Raw genomic sequence first — 18,268 nt, forward strand, 5'->3', positions numbered from 1 at the left:
TGCACTTTAAAGATCTGTTTCATATATATCAGATACTACGTAGTAATGTTTTCATACTGTCTTGCGAATATATGATTTTGACCTTTCCTGAGATTCTGTTAAGCTCAGGCAGTTGTCTAAAAAGATTTTTTTTAAACCTTTTCTGTATAAATTTCTTTAATCCATATATATGTTTCATGTATATTGAATGTTGCTAGAACTTGGTTTGAACACATTTATTGAATCAACAAACAAAATACAATTTAACAAAAGGAAAAACACAGCATCTTATCAAAATCAATTCACTTTTTAGTCGCTGAATGGTATAGTGAAAGAAATTGAAAATACCAGGACTGTTAAAGAAATGGTCTGTATTTACGTGGACCTACATTGTATAAAGCATACTTTAAACGTCCGTGGTTAATCCTTCTGTGGTATTTGACACACTTAAGTCCATATCTGGGGCAGATAATACTCTCATCACCTCACAACACTTAAGTTTTAATACATGTTTAGTTGATCTTGTTGTTATCCAGACGAAGTTTGAATATTACATGTCCTCACTACATGACTATCACATGTTACTCTTTGTTTCCCAGCGCTGCTTATGGCCAAAACTGCAACATAAATATATATGAACATAAAATGAAGTACACTAAAAAAGATGACATTATGAGCACATCTCCAATGAATATACTACTGTTTATTCTGTACTGTAATAATATGAATAATGATGTGAAATCACAACAATGAGGTACGACACAGATGCAATTCATACATGCATATCTGTGTATATATGAATTCACTATACATCTTACTTTTAATGATGGGCATATAATAAAAGACAAAAGAGCACTGCAGAATGATTGCTAACACTAGTCTGTTGTTTACATGTAGATCAGACAAACAAGGGACAATACTCAACAATTATTAAATTCAGAGTTGTTAGCCTTGCTACACAATATCTCTGGGCTCACTAGTAGTACGTGAACAAAGGTTCATGTGATTATCTTAAACTGTTACTACATTATGGCCAAATTTCTGCATAGTTTCTGCATGACTTCTTAAATTACCAAAGGGCATAAATCTATAATTCTATCAGAGTTATGGTCCTTGCTAGTCATGTGTATACTCTCACTAGTAACACATGTATGAAGTGCCATGTGAATACCATAAATGTTTTTTGAGTTGTGGTCAAGTTTATGATTTTGCATGACCATTATTAAAGTCTAAGTATTGGACATTACTACATATTTGAGTATTGTCAAAAGTAATATGCGTAAGTTTCGTATGAGAATCTTGATCCATTTTAAGCTATGATCAAGGTTAATGGTTTTGTACTACAAATACAATGACAATGACACATAGGCATTGACAATAACTTTGAAAAAACAGACAAGCTGAAAATTACCCCCAATGCAATGTCTTTCTTTTCTTGGCTTTGACTTCTGCTTCCTCTGCCTAAAAGAGAAGTCATGAATTAGCAAACCATGGTAGCAAAAAAAGGTACAAAGGGCATGAAACAGAAACAAATTTTGCCTTGGTCACAAGTTTATCTCTGCCTCGAAAAGATTCTCATATGTTATTATCAAGGCCTACTCAGGATTGTTGTTGAACTAGGAGCATAACCCAGTTCATACGCCCTGCTTCCTACTATCTTTTTCTCTCTTCCAATCTCCTTTCTCTGTCACTGTCTGCCACAATTCCATATAAGAACCTTAATACCCTACTCTCATACTCCCTTCTATTCTTTCCTCAGTTTCTTTCCTAATGGAGTAAACCTCACATATGAATAACAAATATTTCAATGTGTACGCTACTTTCCAACAATCTTACTACATGTACTTTTGTCTGTATTGCTATAAGTTTTTATACCATATTGATGTATTAATGATATAAATAAATCGGTCCTTTTTCCTGTATAGTTCTAATACTCTGATGTATTAACATCATATGAATACTGTTTAAAACAAACGGCATGGCCCAATCTAAGTATAGTGTGATAACAAAATTTGAAAGTACCCAAGGTTTTGTATATTGGATGACATAATTGAAATGTTTCCTTTTCACTGCATATTACTGACTGATCTTCTGGTGTGCAAGAATGACATATGAATAGGCTGGTTGTAATCTTCTGGATACTAGTTATATGACAATAATTTCACAATGGTTAATCCTTTCAGGTACTACCTATTAAACCTACATCAATAAAGATAAGCAAGGGAAAATTTCAGTTCAGTATACAATTGTTGCTCAGATTGTGTTTTTTATGTATGTTTGTATATTATTGACCACCTGCTTATTGTAAAACCAAGCTGTAACAAATCTGCCTCATTGGGCCCCATTTCATTAAACCTCATAAGGCTAAAGATCGTAACCTTTAAGGCGTAACTCCCCTTTAGGCATAAGCTGTGTTTCAAAACTTTCAATATATAAAGGACATTTAACGCATAGATTCTGCCCATATCTTTAAAGTTGGACCTTAAGCAACGTTAAAGGGACTAGACACCAGATGATATAATTGCAAAAAACAAAGAAAATTGTCAAAAACTTACATAAATTTGACAACGCATTGAATCTTAATTACTCATGTATCCCATTGCTTACGACACATGCATCTTTCACATAATGCGCTATTTTTACAGGGAAACACAAATGAGACAGCAACATGATTGTTGCCTTCATTATTTTACCCATGTTAAGTGATGTATTATTAGCCTCCTACTAGCTTGCATTGACAATTCTAGACTTGCTTTGAGTAAATACTGTATTTGCAGATTTTGGACTATCTGGTGTCTAGCCTCTTAAAAGCTATTTACCTGTTTTCGTTTAGTGTAATCCCTGGCTTCCACTGCCTCATGGATCCTGACACCAAACTGAAACATGAAATATTTCTATTAATAAAATACTGCATGTCGTACTTAAAAAAACCATACTCTTCCTTCTTTATATTTGCTCACGATGGCCCTTGTCTGGCTTTAACATTCGTCATTGAAGGTTTCAGTTATCAAGAAATGATACTATGATTTAAAATGATTTATGAATTTACACAATCAATTTGTCAATAATGTAAAGAAATTTGATTTAGAATCATTTGAATATCACAAAAAAAACCTTGCCATTAACTTAATTTGGTTGTCAAATTACGGTAGTCCACTTGTTTCTAACATGTTTGGTTCGATTTCCAGCCTTGGTGAGTGTGAGTTTGGTTGGTGGTCACCAAGCCAGTTTTCTTCAGTTCTCAAATTTTCCTCAAAACACAAGACCAAACTCTCGCACAACATCGTGCCAACGAGAGTGACTTAACAAAGTTAATATAACTCCCTTTACAATCCTTAAATAAATAAAGTTTAAATTAACTTAAATAATTGACTATGCCAATTTCCACAAATCTAGTATAACAATTACTGTCAGGGAATTACTTCACTTTTTAGAATTTGCCTCAGTGATTAATATACAGGCCAATCAAAACACTTAGTTTCTAATGATGAGTAATCTTAAATCCAAGTTAAATCTAAGCTGCTTATTGAATACAGACCCTGGACATAATGTAAAAACTATTTTAGCTGCAAACAGAATACGCAGAATGCAACACCAATGATAACACCAAGGTTATTTTATACCTGAATGTTGTTGTTTTTCTTAAAAAACAACTCGCAGACAAGCAAATTTAAAACATTGGGTCAATGACAAAGGTTCAGATTTGGTTTATTTCCAATTGAAATTTTCTTATTGCAACCACCTTTCTTGTAGCTAGTCTGTCACTCATTTCCTCTGCTGACTTAACGTCGCCTTGTTTTAATGCCTCTTCTATCTGCTTTTCCAATCCACTCTCACCCTGTCCAGCCAAAGATGAACCCTGTAAAATACATAGAGGAGAACTGTCTACAATTTAGAGCATTTTTAAGGGCAAGTTTATCACTCAGTGCCTTTGTCAATGTCACATCCGCTCATTTTAATTACTGCCTCTTTTATAGACTATGACACAGGTTAACACTTGGGATGTGTACTATCACTATGGCTAAATCGCGAAAGAGTTCCATTACAAAGATACTATTTAATGCGCCAAAATTATGGGTTGAAGTAGTACTAAAATAGCTCCAGTGTGTATATAAAAGTCCATAAAATTATTTGAAGAGTCATTTGTCATGTAAAAGATATAATATAGGCCTCTGTTTAAACAAAGTTTAAGTGGAAGCAATTTCCACACTTAATTAAGTGGCAACCTGTTTTAAGCAGCCAATTTGACCTTTTCCCAAAGGTGGCCATTTAATACAGGTTCACTTATATGCTACAATGACTTCACCAATTGACATCAGTGCTAATTTGAAATAGGGGTCCTTTGTTGACAGTTTGCAACTATCGCAACAAATGTCAACTAATTGATTGAGGTCAATTGTGTACACAGCGGGGATTAGAGGGACCGTAAATTGTCCTATTGGCAACTAACCAGATCTGATATTTTTTTCTGTAAATCGTGTATTTGGTGAATTTTATAGATTTTTTTGATTTTTTTTTCCGAGTACTCGAGTATTGATTTGGTACTCGAGTACTCGGACGTTCGATCGAGTACTCGAGTACTCGGGTACTCGTTTCCATCCCTACTTTTTACATAGCACATATTAACAAATAACAAACACTCCAGAGAGATTTTCAAAGTGACATACATATTTACAGTTATCAAATCAGATTCACAGTATTACAAATGTGACTAAGAACGATTCACCATTCAAACTTAATATTCAGTACAAATCAATACTCATCAATGAAGTTATGAGTTGGAACCTTAAGACATTCACCATACAACACTACATTTCAGCACATCATTTATTAAATGATATAACACATTTTGTTTTCTATAAAATTTAGCCCACCTGATGTAGGTGATCGTTCACTCCAAGGTAACTGTCCAGCTCCTTCAACCTTTCAGCACTGTCTGTCCTGAAGGCACAACAGATTGAACTCTATAATCTATTTACAGCCTAATAAAAATACTGTTTTGATTCTCTGATCCAAGACTCAATCCCATCCATTTTTTACAACACATTACATTTTATTTTACTATAAAGACTTTCTTTCGGAAATAACTTTACTTGTATGACTTAAAACCTTGTGCAAGAAACCAAAATATATTATTATATTTTTGGCCTAATGAAGTTTTTTTAAAAACTTGCCCAAGTAACTAAGTATTAGGATTCTTTCGCCTACTGAAACAATTTACAAGAACCTTATGCCCACCAGATTACATGATGTCAATATGTCTGCCATGATACGCACGCAACATATTAACAGCAATTTCAAGCAATGGCAGCTGGCACTGAAGGCTTGTAATAAACTATGGGGGTTTTTCTAGTCAATTGGAATGACTCAAAAAATATTGCTACACATGCTTATTACATCTGCACCAAATTTGACGCCATTTTTTTTAACGGTTTATGAGTTAAAGTTAAGCTTAAGATTTTTCTGGACAAAAATGCTACTGATGCTGCATTTGTGACGGCCAACACCAAAACAATGAGATGAAATAAAACCTTGGCCAGTACTAATAGCAGAATCGAAGTCCATTTAAGTAATATTAGTATCTAGCTAGTCATTTTACTTGATAACTTCTAAATAGACTTTATTTTCATTGACTTTTTTTATTTAAAACTAACATATATATGTCCAGAAGAAATTCTTTTACAATAAATGGACAATAAAAAACAACAGATTATTAAATTGACAAGATGTTTTATAAACACGAGCCCAGGTTTAAAACTAACTGTGAACAGGATGTTTCTGCCTCCACATTTCTAGGGACTGTGGTCTGTGGGGTTATCTGCTTCTCGTTGTCGCAACTTTCTGTTCCCAGGTCTACTTTGTGCTGTTTTAGGATATCTTTCTCTTCCTCTGAGCTAAGCTTCTGCTGAACTGGAAAAATAATTATAATAGATTTGGTTATAAAACAAAACATACCTGTTACGGTTACACATGCTAGCTTGACAGATAAACTGACAACATTAAGACCAAACAAAGATATTTTTTGTGTGATTTCTGTTACATGCTGACAACAAACAGGCGATAGGTAGGTAGGGAAAACATTTTATTTTGGATCATTATGCTTTTGTATAGTATACAAAGAATGCATAACATTATATTGTTTAGTTTAAACATTATATATTTTACAATGATTGTGAAGAAAGTTGTGGGGGAAAAGGGAGTACCAGGAAAAAAACACTTGTCCAACTCGGTGACCACTTACCAAACACACACGCGCCCAGGCCAGGAATCAAACTCAGGTCGCCTTGGTGAGAAGTGAGTGCGCTAACCACTGCGTTGACCGGACAACATCTCTATTGTATTGTTTAATTACATACACTTTCGGATATTGATTTTGCCAAGACAGTAACGCCATACAAGTAAATAATATTATCTTGTACAAATTAGGTTGCCACATTGTTTATAAAGACCTCAATGATAATACTTCTAACTTCTTCTTTTTTGAAAAAGACCAAGATGACATTTGCTAATTGTACGGTCTGGTTCAGAATTTGTACTGGGTTCAATTCCCGGCCTTGGCGCATGTGAGTTTGGTTTGTGGTCAACAAGTTGGACAAGTGTGTTTCCTCCGGGTACTCTGGTTTCCCCCACGAAACAAGACCACTCTTTCGCACTTTTGTAAAATTAAAACAAAAGATAGACTCGTCTTCACTACCATGGTAGACTCCAGCACCATTAGCCTTGCGGTATTTGCCTCAAAGTGTATAAGAGTTATAAAGATGTTGATGTTCTCCTCAATTTTGACACATACTTGCTACAGAGTAGCAATCTGTTATCAGCTTTTTCTGTAAGTGGATGCCCAGAAAAGCAGATAATTCTAATAGTCCCTGTTTGTCTGCTGTTGTTGTGTTTATTTTAAATTTCAAACAGACAAGACATAGACTTAATGTATACCAGGCCCTAATTTCTTACTTAATATTGATTTACTAGCAAATATTTTTCGTTATTATCATAACAATAAGTCCCTTTTTAAGTACAAAAGCTCTTCAAAATATAAATATTACACAAATTATGCCAAAACAAAAATGGTGCGCAAAGTTGACCAAACATCATAATATGTACCATACCTGTATCCAAAATATTCTTTTTTAAATGTTTGATTCTTTTCTCAGTTGATCTCCTGGTAACTTCATTTGTACGAGACTCCAGAGCTTGAAACCGCTGAAAAATATAGGTTAAATATGATGGTACACTAGTCAGAAATACTTGTTACATTCTACTCATACGATATATTTGCATTTAAATAATAAAGCAACATTCCACCAGAAATTAAGTCCATTTCAAGTTAGGCATCAGAAAGTTAACAGTATGTCATGTTCAATGTACATGTTGTTAATGTTTTAATTTATCTTTATACTACTGTTATTATTATATGTGACAATTGCATGTATTAAAATAAAACCCATATTTTTAGCCAATGAATCTACAGATAAGCAATCATTAGGTACTAGGCTTAAGCATTAAGAATTTTGACTTTTGCGGGTGTTTAAAGGTCCACCTACTGCCACTCTTCCGATACACACTCCCTGCGTCAGATTATGAGTTGACAATGTGTCAGCCAATGAGGTTGTATTCTAAGACAGTTACATGTAGATGACCTGATGTAATATCTTAATGATTAAGAGGGCTTGTTCGCTACGCTCACTCTGCCCATTCTTAATTTACTTCATGTCATCAAACTGAGGGAAAACTTGAAAATATTTCAGTGAAGTAATTCATAATTGAATGTCTACATATGATATTTACCTCCCATAATTTTGCGGATACTGATTTTGGTTTTATGGGCTCTTTTGTTGTGCTTGAAATACTGTCCATATTTTAAAATTGTTCAAAATCCTAGCATATGTAGGTGGCAGTTGACAGAAGTTTTGCTTTCACAATGGGATAGTGTGTGGATAAAATTTGACAAGGAACTCTTCTAGAAGGAAACTGCAACCAGCCTGAAAAGGAACATTGAAATAACTCAGGTTCAGCAGGATTCTCAATAAGTTTCAGTTGAACAGTCCTAAGTAGTAAAGTTACCGACCAGCTACTATTTTTTCTACTTAAAAATTACTTATTTTTCCAAATTTGAACCAGCCCAATTGCCATTTGAACGGTGGAACCACTCTATGACATGGCTACAGCGTGTCTGTTGCTACGACAAACATAGATATGAAAAAAGTTAAACCATGCGCTATAATCCTTCCCTACTGCCTGTAAAAGAAAGGAATATGCCCTGGGGTAACCCTGCAGTCACATACTGTAGCAGTCACAAAAGTTAGGGTAGCAAAACGGCTTATTTCTAACATGAGGAGACAGAAAACCTGCGGCTGCCATACGGCCTTTGAAGTGATGACATACAGTTGCCTTAGGGTTGTAGAATTTTGGTACATATACCTGCTCCCTGCACAAAGCAGATTGCGACTGACCTTGAAATCCCCGCAGTGTGTACAACATATTGTAAGGCCACCAAAGGGGTGCCTTAAGGCTCCTTACAGCACGCATGGAATTCCTGCAGCTGCAGCAATTCATTGTGGGTCAGCAACAGTAAATTGTAATTCATAAGATCAAAGGGAAGCTGCCACCAAACACATGGCCAACGTACACCAAACATGGAAGTGCTCTAAGGCATGGCTACAACTAGCCCATAGAAACAGCCGCTTCTGAGTCTTTGAAGATTTTTGTTGTGGCGACTCTACGTGTCCATATCCCACTTGTTGTTTTCCTAGCCAAGAATGACAGATCCCAGTGCTAAGTATATTGAGTGGAAAGATAACGGGCACCTGCTAGATAGTTAAAAAAATTGTGATGCTTTGTTGACAGATCAATCTGAATTTTCATGAAACACTTAAATGTATTGATGAGAAAGGTATTGGCTAAAAATAATTTATGTTTAACTTTGTGGTTCCATTTAACAATGCAGTGTTGAATATTGTGGATTTACAGTTGAAGAATATATTTTACATTGGGATGAATCAGTCGACTTGTGGCGTATAGGGAACAAAATGAATATTCAAATGTTAAAAAAGTTCACTATACACATTATTGTGGCTATGCTACAACATGTCTATTGCTACGGCGAACATAAAAAAATGAAAAACGTTATAAAAGATAAAGATATGACATATGGTAAAGCTGCGGCCACCGCAGATCTTCTGCAGCTGCCGCAAGTATCTCTCGATGTCCGTGCCTACGACCGCCGGATTATTGTCGTAGACCAAAAAATGACGTACATGAATCTATAAATGTAGCCGTGTTGACTGTCTTAAGAGCAAAAATTAGAGCAAAAACTGACGTACATGAATGTATAACAGCCGTTCTCCCGTAATTGGCACACATTTGGGGCAAAATTAATTTTTTTCTGACTTTCTTATATAACGATTTCTTTACTTTGTTATTAAAGTTCAATACCTCTGACAAACTGTGTACAAATTTAACCCACACCATGCAAAACATGTTAGATTTCCAGGTCATATTGAACAACATTTTCATACATCTTACTCATGAAAAACTCATTTGAACCTGTTTAATAAACATTCTGAATATTAGTTTTACGGTGGACAAAAAACCTAGTAAAATACTATGCTTCCGTAACATTTTTGTTGTGGCTGTTGGTTTATCGGTGCTCTCTTTTGTCATTAAAATATTTATTCCATGTCTAAAACCAATAATATATTTCAAATTGTCAACTACCTATGGATAAAATGCATATATCACATCAATTTATGATGTCACAATAATAACCTATAGATGTTCCGTTACGGATATTTGAAACGGGTAAAATTTTATATAAAAATCGTCAACTTACGACTTCCAACCCTTTTCTTTTCTGCAAATAATGTTTGCAATCGCATTCACCAGTAAAACTGCTTATACAAGTAAAATATATTGAACATTAACATAATACAAAAAAGTACAGTGATTTTCACTTACCTTTATTTACCGTATTTTATCACAAAAAGTCGATTTACAATTTTTTTGCAGACATAATAATGACGTTTCAGCGGAGGCCGTTAAGAGGTAAACAGTCTCGCGGTTATTTGAACCAAATACTGTACCGCATTTATGATAATCGATTCGTTACGGAAAATAGTCGTTACGGAAACATAGTGAAATAAGGCTTCTGCGGGACACACTGGTCACTTTTGTATGCCGATAGCATTTATTTTACTCTGTTTCATTTCAAGAAATACAAATCAGTATTTTTCAATCTATATTTGATTTATATAAAGTACATTGGAGTATATACGGCCGTTACGGAGGCATAGCATTTTAAATGCGACATTCGTATTTTCTAAAATAAAATCATTTGTGTTAAATTGTTTTACCGTAGGAGTTTTATTTATAAATTTTAGTCCAAATATGGTATTCGGACATTATATTGGATACGGATTTAAAAGAATATAACACACTTTAAGATTGTTGTATTCCAGTTTAAAATCGTTACGGTAGCATAGTCACATTTCGGCGACAACCCTATTTGATAAGATTTGCGGAAAATATTGATCGCTTGCTAAAACTTTTGCTGCAATTCCTAATCATATATGGGTACTTCAATGATTTTATACGAAAAATCGTCTGAAAACACTGAAACAGTTTGTTTTTATTATTTAAAAATATCTTTAATGGGACAAGCGACAGCAGGTTTTTGTGGTTATAATCGTTTATCAGATAAATCTAAAAGATAATCGTCGAGTATTTCAACTACAAAATTTAGGCTAAGCAGCTAAAAACATCTCAAAGTACTTATTTAACTCTTAATTAGATGTGTTTAAGCTCAGTTGTACATTTTATAGCTCTAGTAATGTTGGAGACAGGATTTTTTCAAAATTGCGTCAATTATTGGAGAATCGCTGATAAATGTAGCCGTGTTGACTGTCTTTTCGACAGTTGTAATTTCATCTGACAGACTTCCCATTCAACAGTTCAATTGAATTAAAAGAACTAAATTTTGGAACTAAGCATGCACAAGGATGATAGAGCATAATGCATTTATAAAACTAGACAAACTGTAGCATTTTTTTAAATTCCAAAACGTTACTTGATTTCTATCGAACTTACATTATAAACTGTTGTCTGCTACGTCGTCAATGTCAAAAAGACGCTTGGCTATTTTAGTGTTTAAACTCAACGAAAAAATACCAGAAACTAACAATTACCAAAAAGCGGTGCGTACATTTATAGGATGCATACTCCTCTTTGGGGGAAAAGGAGAAAGTTCTTATCGTTATTTGAAGAAAAAAAGCACTAACAGTCCACCATATAGCGCTAATATTAAAACTATTCTGTACATTACGCCTGGGAATAGGATTTGTCCCAGATTGTGCTAATTATGGATGTCAAAACACTCTTTTGGAAATTATATTGATTTTTTTCTTTTATATCTGTAATTAAAAATATTAATAAGTCAAAATAAAGCTATAGAAATAAAACCGTTAAAAGAAAATCATATAAATTATAAATGCCATTTTCTGAAATGTGGATCTTCTTCATAAGTTCATTATTGTACTGGGCCAACTCAAGTCAGGTTCATCTCCGTCAGATGACTCAATCACATTTATACATCGGTAGTCTTTTTTAAAAAATGCGCAAGCTTACATACCCTCAAAATTATAAACGGATTTAAGCCACACAAAAAGGCCATGAAAAAGAGGCAGTATCATAAATATGTGGCGTAGAATTCCTACGTATTTGTTTTTTTTGGGGGGGGAATGTGCTACCGCCCTCAATCTGTACAGCGTCAAGGCCTAGTAAAAACCTTTTATAAGTGACCACCATCCCCCCCCCCAAAAAAAAAAAAAAAAAAAAACACCACCACCACCACCGTGTATTTGTACAACCTCCGTTAATTGATCTTCATCTAATTGCCTTATTGTCTTATCGGATCCCCGATCTGATTATCCTGCTGTGCCGTTTGTGATGTTTTATTATAGAAGTTGACCCTAAATGGCCCTGAGCCAATAAACGAATACACAGGAAATTGGCCCCTACTGTGACACCAGCGCAAATCGAAGGAGATGCACAGCAGGGAATTGTCATGCCAAACATTCCTTAAACTAGGCCTTTAACATTATTGGAAATGGAAAATAAAATGGATTAAGCCTTATGCCTACGCCAATGGGATCGCCGGACAGATTCACACATAATCATTTAGAGGAACTCTGACAACAATAAATCCCTAAAGCCCGGCCTGCCAAACTTAATCGTTTATAAGACAAAAATTAAGTATGAATTTAGTTTATACTAATATATTTTAGCTCAATTGTGACGAAAGCTGATAGTTTATAGAATCAATGTCGAGTCCGATTCCTGGGAAGAAATCCGTACTGGTGTCCATTTTCAGAGGAAAAAATTAACCCACTTGGGTACGTGGGGTTTGAACCTTTTGTGTGAAAGGCGGACACCTATAATATGGCCTACGTACGTTTACAAATAGCAACCATGATTCGAAATTCAAGATTTATTTACGGAATATCCAGAAGGCCATGACCCATGTGAACAAATAAATATACAACATAGTGTAATCAGGTGGTTCAATGCATGTACATATAACAAGATTAAACAACAAAATATAAAAAAAATATCGAATAAGCAATTACAACAACTTCATACGTTCAGTAAATCAAAATATTTCATAATGCAATCTATGCATTAAATCACTGCGTAGGAGATTGACACAATAACGGTGAACTTGGCTCCCCTTGTTTGAATCCTATAACGAGTCGTTCCAGCCATTTCACTCAACATATTTTTTAGACAGTTTGAATTCACTAAAAAAACGCTTGCTATATTTTCTTCATTTTGATTACACTTTGTGAATGTGTCTTCAGTATCGATATTATAGTTGTTAGAAAAAAGTACATTTTTCCATGCAATTTGTATATATGCATATTTGTAGTATGGAATTAAGGGCGGATTGGGGGTCGGATGAAATACAAAGGCGAATATTACCTCGATCGCGTCAAATTCAAAATGTATACATCATTTGATTCATGAATCATATATATTATATAAATATGTCATAAATATTATTTGATAAGAGCATGCAAACATAACATTCAAATTAACGTGAAAAAAAACACGTACAATGAGGTAAAATATATTCAATAAAATATCAGGGGTGGATCCAGTATTTGATGTTAGAGGGAGCGTATCTTAGGGGCAAAAGCTTTGGGGGAGGGGGTAACACTATCTAGCCAGAGATGGTGTATTTTGAGTGTATTGTATTTTCTCCGATATTGAAATAAAAGTAGACCTGGATTTTTGAGGGGGTGCCCCCCCCCACCCCACCTCCCCGCGTGCTGTGCTAGTGGATAGTTACCTCACTTATTCCGTATTACTTAAGAAAGTTCGTCGTCGGAATAATAAAGCATTATTATATAAAGAAAAAAAAACTACAGTAGAGTAAAATATATTCAATAAATATCAGGGGCAGCCTCCAGGAATTGACGTTTAAGGGAGTGTAACTTAGGGGCACAACCTTCAGGGGCCTGGGATGAGGGTTGGTTATATATTATAGCCAAAGATGGCGTATTTTGAGAGCACTGTATTTTCTCCGATATTGAAATAAAGTAAACTTGGACGATTTTACCCCCCCCCCCCCCTTCCCGCGCGTGATAGTGGATAGTTACATCACTTAAGAAAATTCTTAAGTTAGCTCGTCGTCGGAATAAAATAAAGCATTACTATATAAAGAAAGCGCCCATGTAGGTTTTGAGACATTACGTTTGTTGTCAACAAAACTGAGAAGACTTTCGACTTGATAAAAAAACATAACTCTTATTTTTTCTTCAGATTTTTAATACCTGGTAATGATTTTTTTCATCGAAGTTACAGTTAGGCTAAAATTATCCATTTTTGTCAATGCCATTATGTAATAGATCAAAAATTAAGGGCGGGGTGGTAGCTGAATTCGAAAGTGGTTATTACCTCGATCACATAATTAACTTTCAAAATATATTTATTATTTATTTCATGAACCATATAGCATGCAAACATTTATTGTGAGCAGAAACACATTTACAATAAAGGAACACACTAAAAACATATTGTTCTCTCTTACTTTAACCAGTTCGTCGAAGCAAGATAATATATAACAGTATTCTTATATAAAGAAGGTTTACCTGTATACACGTTTATTATACATGTGATTTACAAGCAGTGGACGCTGCACTTGCTAGTATCGAGATCAATATCACAAAAATCGTATACAAACGAGAAACTATTGATATATAAATAACAGTTTGCCTTAAGCCGATTTTTCTCTACACGTGTTAAGTCTGTCAAATTAACCATAGTCGTGGCTATATAGCATACGGGGTCTTAAACCTCTATCGTCGTCAATCACTATTCGCTTTGTGTGTGTGTAGGAACAACGCACTGTGTTAAGGGATCATTTTGAAACAGTGAAGGATAAACAGAAGAAAGGCTTTGGAAAATAATATGAAATATACAAATATGTGGGATTGTGAATAGTTCATATGTACAAGAACTTTCTGTGATATTTTATTAAGGAGTTTTATATTTTAAAACAATGACTAGCGCTTCTAGTTCTGCTAAAGGTGAATTCCACATTGGTGGAAAGTACAGACTTGTTAGGAAAATTGGAAGTGGTTCGTTTGGAGATATTTATTTATCTATAAACATAGCCAATGGAGAGGTATAAAATTAATAATCTTGGATATTATATATTTGAATATACATGTGCTATGTACAGTATACTACATGTACAATTGTCTATTATTGATCAATGTATATAATTGGATGTAAACTGAACCATTCAAAACTACTTTTAAAATATATAATTATTCAATAACTGTTTCCATTGACATAAATCTAAGTAAACAGGTGAACAAGAATCGGCGTTCGTGAATTTCAAGTATTTTATTTTTCAAACGGTTAGAACAGGTTAACAAAGGGTTCAAGGCGTTTATTAATAATTCGATGATTTTATCCATTTATAGAAACCCGTTTTAAAGTCGAGTGGAGACACATTTATTTTTAGCTCTAAATACAAGTTTCAGGTGAAAACAATGGTTTCAGATTAAATTGTGTTAAAATATCAGCAGTGACCTATATTCGGAATTGAATTAAGAAAGGATACACCTTCGCGTGACGTCACACGCAGTAATGTAGGACGCGAGTACGTGCCTCCCCTGGTAACCAATTGGCTCCGCCCATTTTCCCACACTGCACCACGATTTTCTTTGTTTACTCTGACCTCACAGCTGACTTATGTTTACAAAGGAAGATATATGTAAATGTGTCGAAATTTGCACATCACATGTACAAGTGAAGTGAATTTTTCTTTTGTAATGGCAGACTCTGCCCGTTCTAGTACAAAATCTACCAAGAAAGAATTTATCATACATGGTAACAAGGGTAATGAATATCGTCTGGTTCGAAAAATCGGTAGTGGCTCATTCGGTGACATTTACTTAGGAATAAATGTGAATACAGGAGAGGTTAGTTGAAGTCCGATCAAAGAAATGAACTTTATTTGCATTGTATTGTTGAATAAGTCCTCGGATTATGTTTCACGGACTGCGATTTTCGTATTTATTTTTCAACCACTTTCGTACCCATATCCGTTCAACCCCGTATCGAATTCGCCCCGAAATATACCAGGGTAAATGATAAGTCAATACAAATATGTTCGAACAAAATGCTAGGTGTTCAAGTTACTTCTTATTTTCATGTCTGTGTTATTTACTTGAACATAATAATACAATATATACAAGAATATGTCATGAATGAAGTCATGTCTCTAATTTACATTCTGTTTTGGTTTTGATTTTTTTTCTCTTGGCAGAAAGATGTTGATACTAAAATATAATTAATCTCTTGACACAAACAGTGTTGTACATGTGATCTTTTTTTCCAGGAAACTGCCGTTAAGTTGGAATCACAAAAGGCACGGCACCCTCAGCTGTTATACGAGAGTAAATTGTACAAAATACTTCAAGGAGGAGTTGGCATTCCTCATATAAGGTATGGCTAGTTTAGGAGTCAAAAAAGTAATGTTTCTATGCTTGCACAGAATAGTCTTTGGTTTTTCTACTGTGCCTTTACCCACTAGTCTGCCTAGTCAGTTTATATACATAGCAAAGTTGAATTTCTTTTCATGCAGATCCTAAAAAGATCACAGGATTAGGGTCTTTATTAGATTTTAAAAAGGGAGCTAGGGAAGAAAGGGGCTCATTGTATTGGGCTTAGATGATTATGAAAATATTGATAGAGAATTTTAGGAATTGTGCTTTATTGAAATAGTATTAGGTATCAACTGCCATATACTGTATGTTCAGTGTGTATGTATTTATGATATATTTGACATTTCATTCAATGAATACAGAAGGGAGGTTTTAAAAAGGACAGGGTGCAGCACTTTATCAAAACAATGATACATGTATATAAAGATGATGGTCATAAGACATTCTTTTTGTTTTGTTTTCATTTATTTTGAGCTTTTTCTGTGAAGTTTTTATTATCTTAAGTTCCTTTTAGCCAATACCATGTCATTTTTTCTCCTTAAAACCCTGTCCTTTTCCTGCAGCCCCCTGCCTTTTCTAAACTCTGGTCAAAGCCCTTAAATGCCCATTCATGGAAATAACACTTGAATTAACAAGCATGTTACAGTTGTGCTTGGCATCACTATTTTTTTCTACAAGCAGTGGTATTCAGCATTTTAAATATGTTGCATCTTTCATAAACATTGATCTTAAGCAAAAGTCTTAGAACCCCCAAAATTTTCTTTATAAAATACACATTTAACCTAATTACAAGGCATCCCATGGATGCGGAAACAGCTTTAGATCTATGCTGGTACGTCGGTAAAAGTACTTGGTAAAATTAAAGAAAATACTTTCAATTGATTGTAGTGTTTTAATGTGTACTTTGTATTGCTAAGTTCAAATTGATTTCAAGTGAAGTGGTTTATTACATAAATAATTAAGATTCCTAAGAGTAAAGTCCTTACGTTCAACAACTAAATCGAAATTACTATGTGATCTTCTTGCAGTATAGTTAAATGTAAAGAATTCTTACATTGTAAACGGTCCATATTATACAATCTGAGGATGTTTTCGATTAAAAATGGCTGAGCAGTTCCAATTCAAATCAAATCAAATTTTATTTTCAGTCGGTATGACACAACAGGCCCCAATTTATCGAAACTTCTTAAGTCCCTTATAACAGGATTAAGCTTAAACCACTATTTTTTGTCTTTCAATATTTTGCGTTTTATATACTCAATCAAATGTTCTAATATTTAAGAATGGAATTATCGTTACGATTATCACAATCAACCATTTCTCATTTATAAAAAATCACTTTAAGTATGTATTTTTGCTAATTGAAATAAGAAACTTAAGCCGATTAGGCTGAAGAAGTTTCGAGAAATTGGGACCAGAAAAACATTGCCTAACAGATTGCCCCTGGATGCACATAATTGGGAATAATGGGTCACATCAGTGCAATAACTCAACATCTGCTTCTATTTTCATATGCAGTTTAATATTGAGAAATGAGTTATTGCACTAGGGTGACATTTATTTAATATATGGGTCCCCAGGAAAACCTATGAGTAAAGGACTAGGGGTGCATATCAAAATGAATCACTGAACATGCTTTGCTATATAAAATCCAGATTTTGAGTCAGCCCAGAAAGCATAATACTGGTGCAGGCCTGAATAACAAGCTTTGCTATATACCAGATATTAAGCACGCCCAGAAAGCATTTTACTAGTGCAGGGCTTGCGGGCTTGTACTCATTTCAACTATTGAATGATACAGATGTGATAAGGAAGAGCTAGTTGTTTTCAATACTTTTCCTGTTGATAGGTGATAATTATAGAGTATCTAATTAACTCATAAAGATCGTGAACAAGCAGGAAAACGTGAATAAATAATAACCATAGCAATAACATGACCATTGTGCACAGAAAGTGGGAAACGTGCTGCCCCATATTGATCTCATTACTATGGTTATTTGCCATTAGACGGCTGTATTCAATAAGCATTGAATCATACATGATACTAAGTACATCATGTGTGGTTTTCAATATTTGGTGTAGCCAGAACTCGTATTTGTTCTAGCAGAATAATGCTTTGAAAAGAAGAAATAATAACAAAATAATCAATTATCCTGCTTTACTTGATCCAGAACTTGAGCATGGCAAAATGCTAGTGCACTTGAGGGCTTGCAATCTTGTGCTCGCTTCAACCACTGTACTAATCATAACAAAAGTAAAGACAATGACTACAACATGTT

The 18,268-nt window shown here is 34.3% G+C and overlaps 2 protein-coding genes across 8 annotated transcripts in view; one reads left to right on the top strand and one right to left on the bottom strand.

The window, feature by feature from the left end:
* Positions 1 to 139: 139 nt before the first annotated feature.
* LOC128211272 (protein FAM204A-like) lies at positions 140 to 14,142 on the bottom strand. Of its 6 annotated transcripts, none has more exons than XM_052915879.1 (9): positions 14,124 to 14,142; positions 7,765 to 7,958; positions 7,086 to 7,179; positions 5,742 to 5,889; positions 4,854 to 4,920; positions 3,722 to 3,838; positions 2,799 to 2,855; positions 1,391 to 1,440; positions 140 to 596 (listed from the first exon to the last, which is right to left on the bottom strand). In XM_052915879.1, exons 2-9 carry the CDS (start codon positions 7,831 to 7,833, stop codon positions 554 to 556), a joined length of 645 nt encoding a protein of 214 aa, XP_052771839.1. In that variant the 5' UTR covers positions 7,834 to 7,958; positions 14,124 to 14,142; the 3' UTR covers positions 140 to 553. The 6 variants fall into 6 exon arrangements, with proteins under 6 accessions (XP_052771839.1, XP_052771835.1, XP_052771838.1 ...); XM_052915875.1 differs by lacking the exon at positions 14,124 to 14,142 and adding an exon at positions 11,062 to 11,086; XM_052915878.1 differs by lacking the exon at positions 14,124 to 14,142 and adding an exon at positions 11,042 to 11,060.
* Positions 14,143 to 14,180: 38 nt separating this feature from the next.
* LOC128211271 (casein kinase I) overlaps positions 14,181 to 18,268 on the top strand; it is a 29,359-nt gene continuing 25,271 nt past the window's right edge. The window contains exons 1-2 of one of the 2 annotated variants that reach the window (XM_052915872.1): positions 14,181 to 14,659; positions 15,884 to 15,990. In XM_052915872.1, the coding sequence (XP_052771832.1) occupies positions 14,534 to 14,659; positions 15,884 to 15,990 (233 nt within the window). In that variant the 5' untranslated portion in view covers positions 14,181 to 14,533. Of the gene's footprint in view, positions 14,660 to 15,208; positions 15,465 to 15,883; positions 15,991 to 18,268 lie in introns of those variants that run through there. The other variant, XM_052915871.1, reaches the window with a different exon arrangement.

Source organism: Mya arenaria, chromosome 12 (genome assembly GCF_026914265.1).
Source record: "Mya arenaria isolate MELC-2E11 chromosome 12, ASM2691426v1".
Classification (NCBI taxonomy): Eukaryota; Metazoa; Mollusca; class Bivalvia; order Myida; family Myidae; genus Mya; species Mya arenaria.